Here is a 21,698-nt window from a genome sequence, read left to right as displayed (position 1 = left end):
ACCTTCTCTGAGCCGTCATATGTTGTGTTTGAAGGTTCTGTAGCACTTGTTTAACCTGATGTGGAGAATACAAAATTAAAGGATGAGAGAGAACAATCTTCTCAGCATCTTGTACCATCACCGCACAGGCAGCCACAGCCCTGAGACAGGCAGGCAAACCTTGTGCCACAGCATCTAAAGTTTTAGATAAGAAAGCACATGGTCTCATCCCCCCCCCATGCTCCTGTGCCAATACAGCAGAAGCGGTGCCCCCGTGCTCACACGCATATAGATGGAATGTTTTCTGATAGTTAGGCAGGCCCAGTGCTGGAGCGGAACATAGGGCCTTTTTTAGTTCCTTGTAAGCCTCAATCATGTCAGCAGTCCATGTCAGAGGTTGTTGGAGCGGATCGTTGTGTGAGATAGCCGTCCTGATGCGTTTATCATGAAATGAGCAGTCAGGAATCCACTGACGACAGTAGTTGATCAGTCCCAGGAAAGCCATGAGAGCATGTTTAGTGCTTGGACGTTTAGTGTCGAGAATAACCTGGATTCGTTCCTTTGAGAGCCTTCTTTGGCCTTGGGAGAGCTCAAAACCCAGGTATTTTACAGTGTCTCTGCAAAACTGTAATTTAGTCTTTGATACCTTGAAACCCTTCTGTGCCAGGTGTTTCAGGAGACAAATGGTGGCTTCTTCGCAGACAGCAGGCGAAGCGGCAGACACCAGTAGATCATCCGCGTAAGATAGGACAACAGAATCAGTGGGGAGAGTTAGATCACCAAGTGCATCTCTTACTACAGCCGAAAAAACAGCCGGAGAGTCAACACAGCCTTGAGGGAGACGCGACCAGGTGAACTGACGCCCCCTGTGGGTGAAGGCGAACAAGGGCTGTGTCTGCTCTTCCACAGGAACACTGAAGAAGGCAGAGCAAAGGTCAATAACAGAAAAATGTGAATGATGACAAGGTATAGAAGAAACAATGGACAGCACATCAGGCACAACAGGTGCTACAGGGATAATTATGTCATTTATTTTTCTTAGATCTTGTGTAAATCTCCACGTACCATCAGGTTTCAAGACTGGGTTAACAGGTGTGTTATAAGAACTTACACATGGTTTAACAACACCCTGCTTGAGCAGTGAGCCTAAAATCTCATCTATTCCTGAAGCCTTGGCCTCGGAGAGTGGATATTGTTTGATGTACACAGGTTGCAAGTGTTTTAATTTAGCTTTATAAGGCACACAGTGAACTAACCCCACCTCATCCTTATGTTCAGCCCACAGACTGCTTGGCACACATTCAAGGGCAACAGGAAGAGAGCTGTTCTGTGAAGAAAGGAAACAATTATTTACACGCATATTTGTAAGGTGGGAGAAAGAAACTGAATCAGGCACTTCAACAGTGAGTTTCGCTCCAGAAAAAGTCAGGGACATGTGTAGCCTGCTCATTAAATCACGACCTAACAGATTAAAAGGACAATCAGGCATGCAAACAAAACGATGAGAAAGATGAATTCCCTTATCTAAAGGACATGTTACAGTTAACTGGGGAGTAAAATAATTCCGTTGAGAAACCCCTTCAATTCCCACAGAGCTGATACTTTTATTCGAGAGCGGCCCCTCGTAATCACGACCCAAAGACGACATTGTGGCTCCCGTATCAACCAAGAAAGAGAATACGGAACCATCTATACATAATTCTATAAAGGGCAACTCATTAACCTGAGGTGACTCGAAAGTACAAAGTAACATTGCGGGGCTGGAACTCTGCGGGCATCCCTATGCATCATATGCTCCTACCTGCATCCCTGAGAAGGGATTGGGTCTATATTGCTGTTGTTGTTGTTGTACTCGCTGTGGTGGCTGCTGGGAAGGATTAGGAGAAAACACCTCATTAGCATCATTCAATTGATTATACACATTTTGTCCACTACGTCCCTCATCTCGGGCCTTCGTGTGACATTCACGAGCCCAATGACCTTCTTTATAACAATAATAACAATAACCAGATCTACGGGGTACACTCTGACCCTGCAGACCTCCTCTACCTCTTCCACGGCCTCTTCGGCCTCCTCTACCTCCCTTTTTTCACCTCTGTATCCTTCACTTTCCACAAACAAACATGCCACTTGTTTATTTTCTAAAATACCATCTCCTTCTAGGGTTCTCACACGCTCACCTAATTTTTTAATAGTCATTGTAGAACGATCTGACAATTGAAACTTTAATATTTTCACGATTTCTGGTCGACAATTATTCAAGAAGGTTGTAAGGAAAAGTGGGTTAGGATTTTCTTCAGGGAGGGGCATACCACCCAAAAGGGTCCAGGTCTCTCGAAACCGCTCCAGAAACCTGGATGTAGTCTCACTCTTTTCTTGCCTACAATTAGTTACCTGTGACAGATCTTGACTAGCTTGTTGACGTGCAAGAAGATAAGTAGTTAGCTCATCTTTTAAAAGTTTCATAGCCTCATTAGAATTACCCCAATGAAAGTCATATTCCTTCTTTTTCCGTCTTCCCCCACCCTCTACATCTTCCTGTTTCACCACTACAGTCCATGTGTCTTTTTCAGGGTCTAAGCATTTTACTGTTTTTATCAAATCAGCCTCATCGTACCCATCTCCCAAAACCGATTGCAAAATAAAGCGGTAATCCGCACCCACGAGCTGACAGTGCCTAGAAGCCTTTATCAGCATATCAACAAAATGCAAAGGTTTGTTGGGAGAAGGGAGCATCTTAATAATGTCCTTCAGCGTGCTTACGGATGGTGGAAGGATTTTTGGACCCTTTGGTCCCATAGAGAAAACAAACGCAGTGTTTTCTTGTCGAGGTTTGGGGCGAGACCTCTCATCCGGACTTTCATCGTCTGAATTATCATCATCCTCACCATCAGTATCCTCGGGATCATCCGATAGAGGGCTGTCAGAAGTTCGTCCTGACACCTTCTTGGGAGTCTTTCCCTTTCCTGAGGCACACACTTCCGACGAAGGTGAGCACGGTTTTGTGGGTACAGGGGAGACAGGCACAGATGGGCAGCTCACAAAAGGATTAGTGGGATTCAAATTAGGATAGATTTTCTCAACAATTAGTTGGTTAGATGCTGACGTTACTATGTCAACAGGATATGGAGGAGGAATCGGAAAGGTTGAGTGAACAGGCGGCTTGAATTTAGTTTCAGATGTAACCTTTGGAATCTTTTTCTTCTGTATTTTAGTTTCTTTTATGTCTAAATATTTATCCCAAAGAGCTTTCATTTCTACCCATTTTTGATAACATGAACCCATATAAGGATAATCCCAACCTGGATCACCCATACCCTCATATATCTGAGAGTAAGCAGAGGCTAGATATTCAGGCTTAAAAGTACCTCCTCGTGGATAGGTTAAAAATTGAGATTGTGGTTCAGTCCACCCTGATAAATTATCAAGCCAAGGTGTGGTAAAGTAAGTAAGTCCACACCTATTCATCCAGTCACGCGGAACCTCTTCTGGGTCCGGCTTTGGATAAGTAGTTGTGTTCTTATTACCCATTTTATAAATGTGAATAAACCCGCGACAGAAAAAAACCAATATCTTCAACAAACAACACACAACACTTTAACAAAGACAACAACAAAGAGCTCAACAAAGACAATAACAAAAAGCGGGCAACAGAATACAGCTTCCACACTATGCTTCAGTTCAAGGAACCTTTCAGAAGCGAGCGCGCGCTAAACAGGCGTAAAAGCCCCAAGACAATCCTCCCCCGTACTGTATATGGTCCAGATACCAAAACCCAGGGAGCGTGCTTGCTCTATGCTTATAGAGAAAAAAAATTAAAAGCAGCACTCACCTGATTAGAGGTATCCCGGACGAGCCCCCAAATTGTAAGGATTTCTTGAATTTTGGTAGACCTCCTTTTGTCTACTCAGTGCTCAGCCTGTATTCTGCTTGTCCCGCCTGGTACCAGGGAACCCCTCAATGATACACACAAGTCAGTGCTCAGTGAGACGTTCAAAGTTTATTGTGGGAGACAGGAGTATATATACGCACACACACAAAGAACCAAAGAAAAGGTGGATGCAGAAGTGTTTACATCCAGTCTGGAATGCTTTTAACAGATAAAGTAAGGAAGAACATAAATTTAGGAGTAGCTCTCAATTTACGAGCGTTTAACAGTTTTACGACCTTTAACATAAACTTCCATAGGATGTGTTTTTTGAAAGCACAGCTTATGTCGTGAGAACAGGACGAAAATCACTCTGTTCTCATGCACACAGAATACAATGAAACATACTAAAAATCAAATATTCCCTACAAAAACTTAGCAAATAATTCACTCCTACCTCATGATATGAAAATGTACTGCATAAATAGTTTAGAATGCACCTTAAAAGTCTCAAAATCCACTTTACAGTGAGCACCGGTTGAGTGGCTGCCAACATACAGGTGGGTCTAACGCACACGATTTTCAATTAATGCACTTGCTGTGTTTTGAGCCTGGTGTAACCATGTGTAATGCATGGATTTAAGACTGGGTTCTGCTCACAGAAATTGAAGGAAAAGCCAGATCGGAGGCTTTTTACATGTGCAACTTTGGATTTAGCATTGATACTAAACTTAGTGTAAGGTTCTAGAAGCATATGACCTGTAAAAATGTTTGCTTAAATTGAAGCATTCCATGAAAAATTAAACACCCCCCCCCCCCCCACCCCTACAGTCTTTTAACTTTAAATGCTCCAAATTAGATAAACACCTTATGTTTTGTGGCCATAAAAATGTAAACCTTTAGTTTGTGCAGTAAGAAGTGCTTTTTGTAATCTGCCCAATAATTATTGTTAACACATATACCAATACATTTCCAGGTCTACATTAGTGCTTTGCATGAGAGATGGTTTTTGGTAAGAGCTTAAAAATCAAGAAATCTATAGTGTCCATAACTATGTCAAAGTAATGTTGCAATATTTTTTAAATATTGCATTTTAGAATAACACTTTTTTCAATTTACTTATTTTTATGTGAAATCCAAATTCATTTATTAAAAGATTCCAATTCAAAAAAGTTACAGACACTACATAAAAGGGCATAAGATTGTATTTAGCTGTTGAATTTTTTTTATTCTTTTATCTAATAAAAATCTAAATGTGTAATGTGTAAAAAAAAAAATAAAAAAAAACTAACCGTGGATCGTGGGGATAAGAAGCATCAAGTATTGTTGAAAAGGGTGTTATATGATCCTATCTAAAAATGAACTTTTTCACTAGGTGGGACACTTCAAGTGTGTAAAAAATATTAGAACAAATCTGCACCAACTGTGTGATGAAATCATGTCAATATTAACCAAAACCTTAAGGAATGTTTCCAACACCTTGTTGAATCTATAGCATGAAGAATAAATTTCCCACATTCTACAACAAGACTAGATCAAAACTAGAGGTTAAAACTATGAAATAGCACATATTGGACTAGGTAATTATGTAATAACAACAACAACAACTGTCAGTTGTGATTTATTTTAGGACAGAGGTCAGACTTTCTGGAATAGTCCTTGCAATAACAGTATTATCAAGTGCTTCTGCAAAATCCATCAAGCACCATGATGAAACTGGCTCTCATGAAGACCTTCCCATGAAAGCAAGATCAAAACTTATCTCTGCTGTAGAGGAGAAGTTCATTTAGAGTTATCAGCCTCAGAAATCATAGCTACATATTAACATCAACTGTACAAAGGAACGACCATTGAGTTAGAAAATAATCCCAAACTGTTGAGCGGTAGTGTGTACAGTATATAAACAAAACCCTGTAGAAAGGAAGAAAGAAAAAAAAACTGAACAGCAATAATATCTTCTCCGTACATCCTGTAAATCAATCTAATAATTTCTTTATTTAATTTAATTCACACATTTAAACTGTATATGATTCGTAATGGTATCAGTTTCAATAAATATTCAATACTGTATTTAATTTCCGCAGTAGTAGCAACAGGTATCCGAGGTGCTCATGTTGCCAGGGTAACAACGTGACGTTGTTACGCTGTTCCAAATTGTGGAATTTTGTCGAAGGAAGTTCCCTTTAATTAAAGTACACTGTGGAATGAAACACATCCTTATCAGTCTTCTTTTTCTTCAACCAGTGAAGTGAGAGCATTACTGCCATCTTCTGGTTCGGAGTGTGGATTAGCTTTCACATTCTACCCATTAAACTGTCATAATTATTGAGACAAAAATGACAAAACAAGCTTAGCATATAGCCAAACAGCAAAGCACTTCAAACAAGTTTCTGATTATTATTTACTGTATCCATGAAATTTGTATTTTATGCCAGACCACATAACTGAAGCACACTAGCAGTTATAAAATCTGTTTAAACTTAAAATATCAGTTGGTTTATATTATGATTTAAATGTTTTATTAATTAATTCAAGTGCACATTAATTCAAACTTAAAACTATGCATGCACATCAAAGTGTTCAGCAACAGGATCATCTGTTGTTACATTAGACTTGTAAAAGATATACTTTAAAACAAACCCACAGGTTATATAGAAGGTGTTAACTCTTCTGTATATCCTGTGCTTCTATTAATTGTAATAGAATTCAATATAATGTTATCATTTTATTTTATTTTATTACTTTTTTTAACTTGTGACATATTATATATTTCTATATATAATATGTCTATATTCACAAAATTAAAGCAGATTGTTCATTGTTCTTCCGAACCAAACTTAAACCATGTGTGTATAATCCTTGCTTTGTACACTGGGGAACAGTCATGTTAAACCTTTCCCAAACTTGGAAGCATAGCATTGTCCAAGATGTCTTGGTATACTGAAGCATTAAGATTGCCCTTTACTGGAAATGAGGCACCTGATTTAAAAAACCTAAATTAAAACAACAACAGGTTTGGCCAAATATTATTGTCCATATAGTGTATTTTTAATACAATGTTGTTGTTGTTGTTTTTCTTTTATTATCAAACCAAAGACAAAGGTTGGAAGGAGACAACATGTCAAAAACTCAGTAATTATAATAATAATAATAATAATAATAATAATAATAATAATGAATTGGCAATCATGCATTTTCATACATTATAGGACAAATTGCAGCTTGGCAAGTCTTTCAAAAATCATTTGCATTATTGACAAGAATGTCTTGTTCATCAAAATCGTTATGGACTATTATTATCACCACATTCAAGCCAAGCATCCCTGTAAGATGGATCTGCAGTGAAACCTAAACTGGTAAAGAGCCTGTAGGATGTTTCGTTATCCTCCTCAACTGAGCAGTACACTGGATAACCTTCTAAATGCAGTTTCTTTGCCATTATGGTGACCAGGGCTTTGGCGTAACCTTTCTGTCTGTGCTCCGGCTGTGTGTACAGCATGCCCATTGCACCGGAAGGATAGGTTAATATCCATGAGACTGGCCGACCCTCTGCATCCAGCACACAAAATGATGGCAAATTCACAATAATGTCCCTGGTGAAGCGTTCGCTAAATTCCCCCATGCCAAACTTCCAGTTACTATTGACCAGATCAACGTGAGACTCATTGAGTGAGGACACTTGTGAGCGTAACCTGTAGAAAAATTAGGAGTGTTCACTGAGATTCAATAGTGAGCAATAAAAGTACAGTTCATTTTAATGTCTTTTAATACTAAAGAATTTAAAATAATTCTAGAGAGTATAATTTTATTTCAGACTGATTCAACTAACAGAATGAACAACTAACTGAGAAGCATATGGGTAGATCTGTTACCTTTCAATTGTAAGCTTAGACGGATCTTGCAGTGTCATCTGATGGCACATATGGTTTCTTATATTTCTCACTCCTTGGTTCAAAGCCACATTTTTTACCATCTTCATATGACGCAGGTCAACACCTAAGCAGGAGTTTTGTTAACTGTGTTGATTAGACTTTTTAGAATTATTAGTCTTGAGATGCACAATATATATTCTCTAGACAAAGTGTTTTTTGGAGAGAAAATGCACAAGAAGTCCTCGTTCCCCACTTCAAATTACAAAGTGAGATGCACAGATGCAAGCATGCTGAGTTCATATATCAGCTCATGATGCAGGTCAATACCAGCAGCATTAATTATTCAGTTTAACACTGTATGGTATCCTTTAGCAACTTACAGTATTTACTTTACGACATTTGGCAGCCCCCCTTATCCAGAGCTTCTTCCATTTTATCTTAGTATACATCTGAGCAGTTGAGCGTTAAAGGCGTTGCCCAACAGTGGTGCTCAGGTTTGAACTTCCAACTTGTAGTCCACTGTCTTAACCACAGAGCTACCCCTGACCAGCTCCAGTTATACTCATAGCCTGGTGTGAGTGCTGGGTTCTCCCTTAGGGCATTCCAGCCAAGAAGCCCTAGATAGAAGAGTGCTGGCGTTGGTCACTAAAAAAGGGAAGACAATGTTCCATGGCTGCTTCTTGGAGCTTGAGCTGTATTGTCCAGAAAGCATTAATTTGCATATAAAGAAATGGCTTTTGTAGTTTCTTTATGGCTCATTGTTACATTATATTATTTTACTGCATAATGTCTGCTCACTGGCCACTTTACGAGCAACAAGGGTTCATACTGGGTGGTTTATTCATGCTAAAATCAAACAGCTACAGGTACAGATCCTCAGTTAAATGTCTTTTACTATACTGTATTGTGGTTCTTGGTGCTGGATTGGAAAGGAAGATCTTAGCATGCGTGTGCACAGGGTGGTACCCAGGTGTTACACATCAGTGTAACCCATAGTTAAATACAAAACTAGCGTTATTTTGCTGGCCAATATGCTAGGACACCTGTATAAATCAATAACAAGAAGTTAAACTAATACTTAGGCAGAGATACTGCTTCCAGTCAAAAATGTCCGTCCTGATCAGCATGTTCCTGAGAGATGTTTCATCCTTGGTAAAAACGCATTTGTCTTTGAAAAGGTCTGCTTTCTGTAGGTGAGAGAAGCAGGTCAATATAATTTTGTTGTTGTTGTTGATACTATACACCAAAGTCATCTAATGCAATACCTCCTTCTGCTGTGGACTGATGAGTAGTACGTTAAAATCTGGCCACTGGTCCACCAGCACATCTACGGGGTAAACTTCTACTCGATTCATCAAGAAGACATATCCATATGCCTAGAAATGCCGAGATAAACCATTGTTCCTATCATGCATTCAATTTAAAATATTGGTAAAAGATGTATAAATATTATGTGTTTATTACCTAGTATGTATAAAATATTTTATATATTTTATACTTAAAATTCTACATTATATCCTAACACAAAGCAAAATAGAAATAATTCATTAAAAAGTATCATCTGTTATGTTCCATTTAAAATTTCTACTAAACTTGAAACACGAATGTCGGTAAAGTACAATCTTGATCTATTCTAACTATTATTATTACTGTCTCTTAGTTTCAAATTTCAAATTCAAATTTTATTTGTCACGTACACAGTCATACACATTTTTCGACTTCCAGTGACCTTAAAATAAAAGCTTAAACATAAGAAATAAATATAAATAAAAGGTAATACGGTAGAAAATTAAGTTAACTGGTAAAATATACTGTACAAGTAAAAATAAAGATATATTGCAGTAAAAGAAATATTGCATTCAAGGAATAACTTGACAGTCAAAACAAAACTTTGTTGAAAAATCATTAAGAGTTAATAATTGTTCATGAACTCAAATGTTGACATAGGTAAATGTTCACATGTGTTATGTAATCTTCACAGGCCAGTTGTTTTCAAGTTATATCACAGAAGCGTTCTAGTAAATTATTCATGAAAGCCAATATAAATGTTAATGATAATAAGGGGACGATTAAGATGCACAATGAAGCAATGAGTGTGCATCTAATTTGTACACTGGGTAAAAGCAAAGTCACAAGGTTTATTGAAACTTCTGCAGAAGAAATAGTCTTATACAGAAAACAGTTGTGGCATTGATTTCCACATCTGTCTCAGAACAGATATCTTCACCTTATCATAATGTATATAGAAGTGGTGACTACAATTAATTTGTTTCTACTCTATCCTCAGCCTTGTCCTCCCCTATTCAACAGACAAGTTTTAAAACTTCTACAGTCTAAGTGGCACTATTAATAAAATGTAATTTTCCATTACAGTAGACAACAAAAATGTTGATGAATTGATTAACCTTCATTACTTTAAGTAATGATGGACTGTCTTGTGTTTTTACTGAACTCAGTGTTTCTTGCCATGATATGCATTTGTACAGCAGTTACCAAGTAGTAACACTAATATAGCTATCGACTCTGTACCCACCTTTCCTCTGCACAAAACAACTGATGGTCTACAGCATATTAAAAAAAAACTGTCAGAAATTTACACACTAGGGGCAATTTGGGATGCCAATTAGCCTAATCTTCATGTCTTTGGACTGTGGGAGGAAACCAGGAGAACATGCAAATTCCATGCACACAGACCTGATGCGGGAATCACATCGAGGACCTCGAGGTGCAAGGCCACCACTGTGCCACCTAATATTAAAAATAATACAAATTAAGGCACAAGAATTTTGACTGGTGGTTCATATGTATTTATGAATGTGTAAACCCCAATCAACAGACTTAGAAATCATGTCACATTGGACCTTATGACAGTGAAAAGTGGTAAAGTGGTAAAGTGCTCGCCCTATCATTTGGTGATTGCTGGTTCAATCCCTGGGAGATGCTGTAGGCTCCATTGATACATGAACAAGCAGGTGGAAAAGATGCGGTCGGTAGTGTCACAAGGTTTGGAGGAAACACGTAATTGTCTTCGGCCCTCCCGACTGAATGATCGTAGTAGCTTTAATGTAGGAAGGCCTAGATACGACTAAATTAGGGAAAAAATCTGGGGGGGGGGGCTTTAATGCTCCCCCAGGATACATTTTTGTGAAGAAGAAAATAATAGATCGAGCCATACAGTGGCTTAGTGGTAAGCACTGTGGGCTTAAACCTACAGGGACCTGGGTTCGATTCTGTGCGTATGGAGTTTTCATGTTCTCCCTACGCTTGGAAGGTTTCCTCTCAGTGGCGGCTGCTCTAAGACTACAAGGAAAGCTGCGGAGAGACTCAGAATTAAACGGCAGGGCAGAATTTACGTACAAATAACATAATGAATTTTATGATGAAGGCCTAATAAGAGCTTCCCCTGTTTCAAAAGCTACAGTAGCAGCCACCACCGTTTCCTCTGTGTACTCTGGTTTCCTCACACAGTCCAAAGACATGCAGATTAGGCAAATTGTGTCTGTGTGTAAGAGAGAAAGAAACTGGTGTACACATTAGCAACAGAAAGAAAGATGACAGTAATGCTCCTGCCATGCTGAAAAAAACAACAACAACTACAACCTATATTGCGCTCCTTAATGATCTCCCAAAACAAGGATCTTCACCAGGATCTTAATGGTGTGGTGTACAGACCTGCTGTGACTGGGGGAAGTAATGTTGGAGTTCTTCCTCAGCTTTCTTCAGCTCCTCTCTGCTCAGCACCTTCATATCCAAATAAAAAAAGGGCAAATTAACAAAAGAGACTTAAAAAGAACTTTGATTGTCTCAATGATTGTAAGCTTTGGCTGTAGCACAATGCTATTATATCCTGCAGAGGAGCTTATTTATAGGAAAAGGCTGGGTTCTTTCGGCACAGCCTATTGGAGCTCATTCAAGTCCTGCCCAGATTGTTTTATTTTACTCCTTGCCTGTCACAGATAGCTTACTAGCATTATGCTGTTTTTTTGTTTGTTTTTTTCATTCAGGGACAGCTTCACAAAAAAAATCGTGTAAAGTATTTTGCCCATGTAGCCTGCTGGAGCATTAGAGTTCTTTATTCCTGCACTTTCCACTGGCATTATGACAGTCCAAAGTGACATTACTTATAAGCATGTTGTTTGGGGTGAACACAATCATTTTAAGAGGTTCATAATAATGACTCAGAAACCGCTGCTGGGTGTTCCACTTTTCTTATTTGCATCTCTTATATTCAATCCAAATTAACTGACATCATTTCTAAGACTGCAAGTAATGCCTCTCTCTCTCTGATCTATTCGCAGTTCTCGCCTTTACTTTCTGATCTAAAGCACGATGCAAAGTATCTGGTAAGCACAAAACACATGTGACTGTAAATTTGTAAACTTCAGCACATTCCTCTTAACTTCTTAAGAAGTAAAAGGGATCTTTTTTTTTTGGCCAGATCAAATTTCCCAGTATTTTGATAAACTGCTTCTAATTCATTTGGATTAAATCCTCTGACCATAGTAGTGCTCATTGGTACTTCCTCTCCTTCATTAGCACGCGCTGAAGTAAGTTTGATACCCACAAGACATTAGGCAGACATTCGGAAGTGGTATTTTAGGGACCGTAGACAAATTTCTGTCCGAATGAAATGTGGTACTTGTTCTTTTTCTGGCGACGTACTCCAGTTATTTTAATTTCTTCTTAAATATACATATGAGATGCGTCATTTGGTAATTTATTAATGATAATTGAATTAATAGATCATTTTAATGATGTATCCTTTAAATTAATTTGCAATTAAAAATAAACTGGGATACTTAGCCAGATAAGTTACAAGTACCCATTACATTCGTACAAACATTTGTCTACGATCCCTAAAGTACCACTTGTGAATATCAAACTTACTTCACCGCGGTGAACCAGAGAGTTGCAGCCGCGAAGGAGCAAACGGGTAAGAATGTGTTCATCTCATAAAAAATGGGAGCCAAAACAAAAGTGTTGCGTTTATATTTTTGTTCAGTATATATACTTTCTTGATTTATAATTTATGTTTGAGAGAGAGAGAGAGAGATGGTCAGTTATATACTTACATATAGAATTCCCCTCTGCTTATTCCATCCCTGTATCTTCTCCGTTGTGTTTGATGTCATTTCTGCAGGTGTTGGTTATGCTGTTAAAAGGGTTTTCAGTTTCAGCTCCTGTTGTTTCTGATATTCATCCCAGCAAAACACTTGTTGGTCAAATGAGTCTTTTTCAGATGCTCATCACAACAATAAAAAAGTTTAACAACCTAATGTCAGTGTACTTTATATGACGTCATATTGAAATAGTTTTGTTAACAAAAAAGTAAAAAAAAAGTCTGGACTTTACCTTATAAATATATTTTGATAAACAAAATAAGAGAAGTCATTTAAATGTTATATAAATATTATCCTTCCATATCTTTTATTTCTTTGAGATTTCAGAAGGATATCGACACCAGCTGCTCCAGTCTGCTCCAGAGATCATTGCGCATTTGTTTCGCACCTGTCATTAAACTGAAAAGGTTTGGTCAAATATTCTGGGTTTTATTCAAAGTTTGTTGCTGATTTTTGTTTTTCTTTTAAAGGCGTTATGTTTTTAGATTACAAGAAGGAGGATAAATATTTCATTATACATTTAATTTTAATAATTGATTAATCCTAATTAATAATCACATAACCGAAGCACAATGGCAGTTATTAAGTTTGTAAAATATCAGTTGGTTTATATTATACTGTTTAGCTTGCATTTTCTATTAACTCTTTTAAAACATTGTGTACATTAACAAATTTCGGGTTAAACTGAAAACTATGCATGCATAATAATTTATATTCAACACACTCACGCAATTACAAAATGTTCAGCAACAGGTCCACATGTTGTAACATTAGGGTTGTAAAAGATATATATTAATTAACCAGTGTCCTAGCTAGAAATAAACACATTTCTTTGCATCCTGTGGGTTTGTAATAAATTAATTTGTAAGCACTCGTGACATTATTTGAACTCCAACATGCCACTTACATAAAATGATGTAAAATAAATGTATGAATGAACTAATTATAATAAAAATAAATACAATGTATTTCTTACAATTATTTTATTTTATTGTATTATCCAAACTAAGGTCAAATACTTTTGTCCACATAGTATATTTTTAATGCAATGTTTTTTAATGATCAAACCAAAGCCAAAGGTTGGAGGGAGGAAAAAAAGTCAAAAATGTCTCAGAAATAATAATAATTCCAAAAACATCCTCAGTTTTTTTTTTTTTTTTGTGCCATTCTATATATTTTATATTATAGGACAAATCACAGCTTGTTTGGCAAGTATTTCTGTAATCACTATTGACAAGAAAGTCCTGTGTATTAAAATCGATATGGACTATTGCCATCATCACATTCAAGCCAAGCAACCCTGTAAGACGGATCTGTAGTGAAACCTAAACTGGTAAAGAGTCTGTAGGATGATTCGTTAGCCTCCACAATTAAGCAGTACACTGGATAACCTTCTAAATGCAGTTTCTTTGCCATTATGGTGACCAGGGCTTTGGCGTAACCTTTCCGTCTGTGCCCCGGCCGTGTCTACAGCATGCCCATTGCACCGGAAGGATAGGTTAATATCCATGAGACCGGCCGACCCTCTGCATCCAGCACACAAAACGATGGTAAATTCACAATAATGTCCCTGGTGAAGCGTTCGCTAAATTCCCCCATGCCAAACTTCCAGTTACTATTGACCAGATCAATGTGAGACTCATTGAGTGAGGACACTTGTAAGGGTAACCTGTAGGAAAATTAGGAGTGTTCACTAAGATTCAAACCAAGAAACGATAGTACCATTTATCTTTTAATATTAAAGAATTTGAAATCATTTGTTTATTTATAGCTAGTATACAGTAATTTTATTTCAGCTGTATTATTTCAAAGATTAATAGCAATTGAAATATGTATATGAATTATATAAATAATATGAATTATTATATTTTATGAGTAAGAATTAATATTCAATTATTAACGTTAACTGAAAAAAGTAATGAATCAACTATGAACCTAGAATAAAATGTTTTTAAAAATGTGGTTTAATGACTGCTTTCAGAATAAACAACTATCCGAGAAGCATATGGGTAGATCAGTTACCTGGCAGTTGTAAGCTTAGATGGATCTCGCAGTGTCATCTGATGACAAATATAGTTTCTTATATTTGTCACCCCTTTGTTTGAAGCCACATTTTTTACCATCTCCATATGACGCAGGTCAACACCTAAACAGGATTTTTTTGGACAGTGTTGATTAGACTGAGTTATTAGTATTGAGGTGCACATTATATGTTCTCAAGATAGTGTTTTTTGGAAAGAATGTGCACAAGACATTTGTCCTAGTTCGCCACTTCCAATTACGAAAGGGCGGTGTATGCAACATGCATGGGTGCAAGCATGCTAAGCAATCCATTTATATATCAGCTCAGGTCAATATCACCAGCATTAATTATTTAGTTTAACACTGTATGGTATCTATTAGCAACTTACATTTAAATTGTAAATGGTACAGCATTTGGCAGAAACCCTTATCCAGAGCTTCTTACATTTTATCCTATTATACATCTGAGCAGTTGAGGGTTAAGGGCGTTGCCCAAGAGTGATGCTCAGGTTTGAACCTGGGACCTTCCGACCAGTAGTCCAATGCCTTAACCACTGAGCTACCCCTGATCCCTGTAACTTATTAAATCCAATTCAGTTTTATATTGCCCTTTTAACAATGGTCATCGTCGCAAAGTAACTATACAATTAAAAAAAAAAGTAGGGAAAGTGTATAATAAGTATAGTTAAATATGTACAAATCAAAATGATAATTGTCCCTGATGACTTATAATTGCTGCTTTGCTACAATTCTTTCTAACTATTAGATGCCTTTATGAAAATTTGATTAATACCAATTATGTCACTTTTACATATGCCTTCATAAGTATTTGTGTGTCTTGTGTTAAGCCAATAATTATGCCCTGACGGCTTTAATTAAGCAGCTCCACGAAACTTTCCACCAAATGCATTTGACTGTATCCTAAATCTTTTTGATGGTACCATCTTGCCCAGGATATGGACCATCTCATAAATCTCATGCATCCATAAATCATCTCTTCAATCTTTCTCTAGACCTCCTGCCTGGCAGTTCCAACCTCAGCATCCTTCTACCGATATATTCACCATCTCTCCTCTGAACATGTCCAAACCACCTCAATCTGGCCTCTCTGACTTTATCTCCAAAACATCTGCCTCCTGTCTTTTCTTCAGTGCCACTGTCTCTAAGCCGTAGAGCATCGCTGGTCTCACCACTGTCCTGTACACCTTTCCTTTCATTCTCGCTGATACTCTTTTATCGCACAACACACCTGACACTTTTCTCCACCCATTCCAACCTGCCTGTACCCGCCTCTTCGCCTTCTTTCCACACTCTCCCCGTTGCTCTGGACCGTTGACCCTAAGTTCCTAAATTTCTGCACCTTTTTTACCTTTGCTCCCTGAAGCCTTACCATTTCTCTTGGGTTCCTCTCATTCACACACATGTATTCCGTCTTACTGCGGCTAACGGTCATTCCTCTGCTTTCCAGAGCGTACCTCCACCTCTCCAAATTTTCAAAAACTAGCATGTTGGATAGCTAATGTGCTAGGAAACCTTTATAAATAAATATCAAGAAGTTAGCTTATTACCTAGGGAGAAAACCTGCTTCCAGTCAAAAATGTCCGTCCTGATCAGCATGTTCCTGAGAGAAGTTTGATCCTTAGTAAATAGGCAGCTGTCTTTGAAAAGGTCTGCTTTCTGTAGGTGAGATAAGCAAGTCAATATAAAAGAAAAATGAACAGTGGCTAATTTTTGTTAATCTTCATACCAAAGCCATCTTATACAATACCTCCTTCCGCTGTGGACTGATGAGTAGTACGTTAAAATCTGGCCACTGGTCCACCAGCACATCAATGGGGTAAACTTCTACTCGATTCATCAAGAAGACATATCCATATGCCTAGAAATGCAGAGATAAGCCATTGTTCCTACCATGCATTAACTATAAAATATTGGTGAAAGATTCATAAATATTATGTATTTAATATTAATATGTATAAGATTCTTTTATATTTTATACTTAAATTATACATTGCATTCTTCTTTAACTATTTAAAATGTCTCACAATCTTGATCTAGTTTCGCTATTGTAATCACTGGTTATGGCATTCATTCAAGAAGTAACCTGATAGTCAGAACAAAACTTCATAACAAAAAGTTCATCGTTTTTCTTTGACTTAAATGTTCACACAGTGATAGTTATTTCCATATGATTCCTGTGCTTCCAGTTTCAGAAACACCTGCCATATATCTTCACAGATCAGTTGTTTTCCATATAGTTATGGACGTTAAAGATAAAAGTGGACGTTTAAGATGGGTACATATTGAAGCAATGAACACACAAATAATTCTTACAATGGGTAAGAGCAAAGTCACAAGGTTTATTGAAATTTCTCCAGAAGGACTAGTCTTATACAGAAAACAGTTGTGGCATTGATTTCCATATCTGTCTCAGAACAGATAACTTCACCTTATCATAGCAGTGCTGACTACCCACAGCCCGGGAAATCCCACACCAACCCAGGCCATCCTATGCATCCAAATAAATTTAGAAACCACAGACAGCCTTGTTTAACCTTCTTATTTTTCCCTCTATTCAGCTCTGGAAAACAATAATATTAAAAAATTCTTCTTCTTTCTCTTTCGGCTGTTCCCTTTCAGGAGTCGCCACAGCGAATCATTTGCCTCCAAAGAGAACCTCCCTTAACATCTTTATCTCTGCTACCTCCAACTCTGCCTCCTTTTTTTTCAGTGCCACTGTCTCTAAGCCGTAGAGCATCGCTGGTCTCACCACTGTCTTATACACCTTTCCTTTTACTCTGTCTGATTTATTGCACAACACACCTGACACTTTTCTTCACCTGTACCCGCCTCTTCACCTCCTTTCCACACTCTTCATTGCTCTGGACCGTTGACCCCAAGTACTTAAAGTCCTGCACCTTCTTGACCTTTGCTCCCTGAAGCCTTACTGTTCCTCTTAAGTTCCTCTCATTTACACACATGTATTCTGTCTTGCTACAGCTAACCTTCATTCCTCTGCTTTCCAGAGCATACCTCCACCTCCTTTATAATAAAATAATCAGTTTCTCATATTTTTTTTTAACAAGTGAATGTATTGATGAGATGAACAGTTTTGTTTCATTAAACCACTGACAATATATCTACTAATTTAAACTATTGATATTTAGAGTGTATATTTAAAGGAAATGATATCACAACACATCAAAATGAGCTTAAATAACTCAAATAAAACTAAATGCAAATAATTTGTAAACAAATTGTCTTAATGCCAAATAACATTAAGAAATCAGTATTTGGTGGAATAATTAAATAATTAATTTGCAATTACATCTTTCATGTGTTTTGGCATGCTTCTCTGCTCCTCACCAGTTTTTCACATTGCTGTTGGTTAACTTTATACAACTTTTTCTGCAGAAAAGCAAACAGCACACACATGGTGTATATAAGTATTTTTCTTGCACTATCACTTACAAAAAGAACTGTCTCCACCTCGGTGCAAGACAACGACCTCATTGTAATTTAGTTGTTTAGACTTAAAGGAAACGTGTATTTATTTACTTATCTTTAAATATCTTAGGTACCCAAATTAGTAAAACAATACATTTAATCCAATATTTTAATTCATGACTAATGATGTTAACACATGCTACCATGATTATGCTGTGATGTATTTTATATTATTTACTTTTTTTAATATGTTAAACCGTTGCCATTCCAAGTGTGTAAATTTATATGCGCTTTTATTGTTTTGTAATTAAAAGGATATGGACATGCAGCAGTTGTTGTGATGTTAAAAATAAATATAATTAGCTAAAAACATTAGATGAAAAGATACATTTTAAAATGTTAAAATTAATTATTATTATTATTATTTTGTAAAAACACTTTTTTAAAAATGGGTTGTGGCTATACCAAATAGACTGTAGAGTTAGTTACTAATAACCTTATTGCTAAAATGTTACATTTATATGAACTAAAACTAGACTAAAATATAGGCTTCCTTTAACTAAAACTAGACTAAAATACTATGCGTTCCTCTGACTAAAACTCCTCTGACTTTTAGTTGACTAAAACTTGTCTAAACAAAAATATGTTAAGGTTAACTAAATTTGATAAAAACTAACAAGGACATTTAAGACCGTGAATGGCCAGTGATGACCACTGTATTTATTACCATTTTCTACGACTGTGGTAGGACCTCCGGTCAACATTCACACACTATGGGCAATTTGGGATGCCAATAAGCCTAATATAGGGGGAACATGCCAAAACCAATTAATACAGACGTTATGCTGGAATCGCACCCAGGATATTTATTGTGCTCCTTAATGAGCTCCCAAAACAAGGATCTTCACCAGCCACTAACAACGATGTCCTAGTCACATTTACAGCACGTTTATGGTGTGGTGTACAGACCTGCTGTGACTGGGGGAAGTAATGTTGGAGTTCTTCCTCAGCTCTCTTCAGCTCCTCTCTGCTCAGCACCTTCATATCCAAATAAAAAAGAGCAAACTAACAAAAGAGACTTAAAAAGAACTTTGATTGTCCCAATGATTGTAAGCTTTGGCTGTAGCACAATGCTATTATAGCCTGCAGAAGAGCTTATTTATAGGGTTCTTTTGGAACAGCCTATTGGAGCTCATTCAGCATTTCTTAAGTCCTGCCCAGATTGTTATGTTTCACTTCCTTGCCTGTCACAGATAGCTTACTAGCATTATGCTGTTTCTTTTTCATATCCAGGGACAGCTTTACAAAAATGTGTATAAAGTATTTTGCACGTGTATCCTGCATGGATTAATGGAGTTCTTTATTCCTGAACTTTCCACTGTCAGGCGGTCCAGCATGACATTACTTATAAGCATGTTGTTTGAGTTGAACACAATCAGTTTAAGAAGTTCATAACAATCACTCAGAAACCGCTGCTGGGTGTTCCACGTTTCTTATTTGCATCTCTTATATTCTATCCCAATTTACTGACATAATTCCTAAGACTACTCCAAGTAATGCCTCTCTCTCTGATCTATTCACAGTTCTCGCCTTTACTTTTCGATCTAAAGCACAATGCAAAGTATCTGGTAAGCACAAAACACATGTGACTGTAAATTTGTAAACTTCAGCACATTCCTCTTAACTCCTCAAGAAGTATAAAGGATCTCGTTTGGCCAGATACATTTCCCAGTATTTTTAGCTGCTTCTAATTCATTTGGATTTAATATTCTGACCATAGTAGTGCTCATTGGTTCTTCCTCTCCTTCATTAGCACACATAGTTGTCATAGCATGTGTGGGGCCGTAGTGAAAAACATAATAATATACATATAAGATGTGTCATTGCATAAGGCTTTTATTAATTTATTCATAATAATTGAATTAATAGATCATATTAATTATGTATCACGTGAACTAATTTGTAAAAAAAAATAAAATGGGGTACGTAGCCAGATAAGTAACAAGTACCACATTTAATTCGTACAGACATTTGTCCCTATGTGCAAATATCAAACTAACTCTACTGCGGTGAACCAGAGCCTCTTTAGTGAGATTTCTTCAAATATCGCTGACCAACTTCACCATTCTGTGGATGTTGTGCACAGACTGGGTTCGCGTTTGGATCAGAGAAACACGTCCCGGTATATAATTGTGCAGTTTATTTCACGTTCACATTGGGACAAAATCTGGAAGGATACCAGAAGATCAGCTACTTAAGAAGATCAGAATTCTTGAGGAAACCAAGGATGCAAGAAATAAGCTATATGGCCTTTCGACAAAGTAAAAGACTGTGAATGATGTGTGAACTGTTTTCCACAAAGGACTGATTAGAATTACTGCCACTTAAAAATTTGTTATTTAATTGAACACTTTCTTGGTTTATAATTTATTTAATTATTATAATTATTATTTTTATTATTATTCATAATACATTTACAACAGGATATATATATATATATATATATATATATATATATATATATATATATATATATAATAAATAAGACACAAAGATATCTAACAAAGATAAATCATGTAAAATCATCTAACATAGATGACAAAACTGATGAGGCCTTATTTTCAACACACACACAAAATTACAAAATGTTCAGCAACAGGTTCACCTGTTGTAACATTAGGTTTGTAAAAGATATATATTAATTAACCAGTGTTCTAGCTAGAAATAAACAACTTTTTTTGCATCCTGTGGGTTTGTAATAAATTAATTTGTGAGCACTCATGACATTATGTGAATTCCTTCATGCACTCACATGGCCTGAGAGCTTAAAATTATTAATTAATTAACAAATTATAATAGAAATAAATAAAATATATTTCGTACAATCATTTTATTTTATTATACATGTGACATATTATTTACTTATACAAGATTATGACTTAAACTTAAGTCCAAATTAAATTTCAGTGCATTAAAAAAAAGACTAATGAGCTAAAGTCAATATGCTAAATAGTAATCTGTACATAGAGCTTATGGAATTTATTGATATTCAGGTTTATTGATATTCTCACGGCTAGTTCTTTTGTAGTCAAACATTATAATTAATAAAGATTTGATATATTGGTCTACATATTTTATGTTATTAGTTTAGTTTAGACTAATAAAAAATAAGCTTTTGGTGATACTGATACTAATTATTTATCTACAAAAAGCATTCTTTTTTCAGATTGTATGTTGCTTGAAGTTTGATAATAGAGAAACACCAATGATGAAAGTACTGATTATCGCTTTTTCCTGGTCAGGAGCACCAGGAACCAGAAAAAAAAAAAAACATAATGGACACTACACTACATGGACAAAGGTGTTTGGCCTAACATGCAATGACACTGT

General features: G+C 36.6%; 2 protein-coding genes across 2 annotated transcripts; both read right to left on the bottom strand.

Annotated features, from left to right (window-relative positions):
• Positions 1–6,998: 6,998 nt before the first annotated feature.
• Positions 6,999–11,563, bottom strand: LOC128529530 (glycine N-acyltransferase-like). The gene is made up of 5 exons (XM_053503082.1): positions 11,392–11,563; positions 8,985–9,095; positions 8,798–8,906; positions 7,720–7,843; positions 6,999–7,539 (listed from the first exon to the last, which is right to left on the bottom strand). The coding sequence occupies exons 1-5, from the start codon at positions 11,464–11,466 to the stop codon at positions 7,131–7,133; spliced, it is 828 nt and encodes a 275-aa protein (XP_053359057.1). The 5' UTR covers positions 11,467–11,563; the 3' UTR covers positions 6,999–7,130.
• Positions 11,564–13,983: 2,420 nt separating this feature from the next.
• LOC128529532 (glycine N-acyltransferase-like protein) lies at positions 13,984–19,614 on the bottom strand. The gene is made up of 4 exons (XM_053503083.1): positions 19,278–19,614; positions 16,630–16,740; positions 16,430–16,538; positions 13,984–14,508 (listed from the first exon to the last, which is right to left on the bottom strand). The coding sequence occupies exons 1-4, from the start codon at positions 19,350–19,352 to the stop codon at positions 14,396–14,398; spliced, it is 408 nt and encodes a 135-aa protein (XP_053359058.1). The 5' UTR covers positions 19,353–19,614; the 3' UTR covers positions 13,984–14,395.
• Between the last annotated feature and the right edge of the window lie 2,084 nt (positions 19,615–21,698).

This window comes from Clarias gariepinus, chromosome 8 (assembly GCF_024256425.1).
Source record: "Clarias gariepinus isolate MV-2021 ecotype Netherlands chromosome 8, CGAR_prim_01v2, whole genome shotgun sequence".
NCBI lineage: Eukaryota > Metazoa > Chordata > Actinopteri > Siluriformes > Clariidae > Clarias > Clarias gariepinus.
The sequence above is the reverse complement of the archived record's forward strand: the minus strand, read 5'-3'. Positions and strand labels throughout refer to the sequence as shown.